We start from the raw sequence: 892 nt of genomic DNA on the forward strand, positions 1-892 counted from the left end.
GGACCTGGCGGCAGGGGCGGGGGCAGCTCTGTGGGCTCGACGGGCTCAACGAACTCGGGAGGTGGGCGGGTGGGTTTCCGGGGAGGTTTCCTCCGCTGCCCGCTCACCTCCGAGATCAGCACAAGAACAAGCGGGAAAAGCAATCTGAAGGCCACCTTCATGGTCCAGATGTTTCCCTGAGGGAGGCAACAAGGGGAAAGGGGGGTTAGGAACGCCTGATTTAGGTACTGCATCATCTGCCATCTCCCCCATCGCTGCAGTCTCTGACAGGCGGGAATTTACCCCACATCCCTGCCAGTAACCTGCTATTTTCTCTCCTTCCCCTTGGAAGTTATCTTTAAATCCAACCCCTCTCTGGAGCATGAGTCACTGAGATCCCCTCTCTCTGGCTCAGCTTTATGCCAGGAAAGGGATTGTGGGCTTTTTTTCATTTGGTTTGGGTTTTATTTTTTTCACACATCACCTGCAGCACTGCCCCACAGAGCCTCACCCCCTCCCCCAGCAGCCCCAGCATCCCTGTGCCCTCTCCCCGAAGGATGGATTGCCCCTTCAGAGGCCGTGATGGATTAGGCTTAATTTTGCACTTGAGCCAAAAAATCAATGATTCAGGAGCAAATTGGCTAAGCAACAGTATCAGGAGGCCAGCAGCAGTTAGCGGGGCAGCAAAGATGGATGGTCCTGGGCTTCAGGGACACGGCTTTAATGCAGGACAGCCCATTTTCAAGGCTGTGTGATAAAAAGGGCATTTGCAAGATTACGCATGGGCAATACCAAAGGTGTTTGGCTATACGTATCCCTGTGCTCCCCAAATAACTGATCCATCACCTCCACTCCCGCTGCAGGGTGCTGGGCTGGTTATCTGGGGAGAGTCCCAGTAGAAGTGGGACATCTG

The 892-nt window shown here is 54.4% G+C and overlaps 1 protein-coding gene across 1 annotated transcript in view; it reads right to left on the minus strand.

Moving 5' to 3' along the window:
* PRELP (proline/arginine-rich end leucine-rich repeat protein) overlaps positions 1-161 on the minus strand; it is a 3,093-nt gene extending 2,932 nt beyond the window's left edge. The window contains exon 1 of the mRNA XM_009888300.1: positions 5-161. Within this exon, the coding sequence (XP_009886602.1) occupies positions 5-161 (157 nt within the window). The remainder of the gene's footprint in view (positions 1-4) is intronic.
* Between the last annotated feature and the right edge of the window lie 731 nt (positions 162-892).

The sequence above is a fragment of the Charadrius vociferus genome, unplaced genomic scaffold, assembly GCF_000708025.1.
Source record: "Charadrius vociferus isolate BGI_N301 unplaced genomic scaffold, ASM70802v2 scaffold266, whole genome shotgun sequence".
NCBI lineage: Eukaryota > Metazoa > Chordata > Aves > Charadriiformes > Charadriidae > Charadrius > Charadrius vociferus.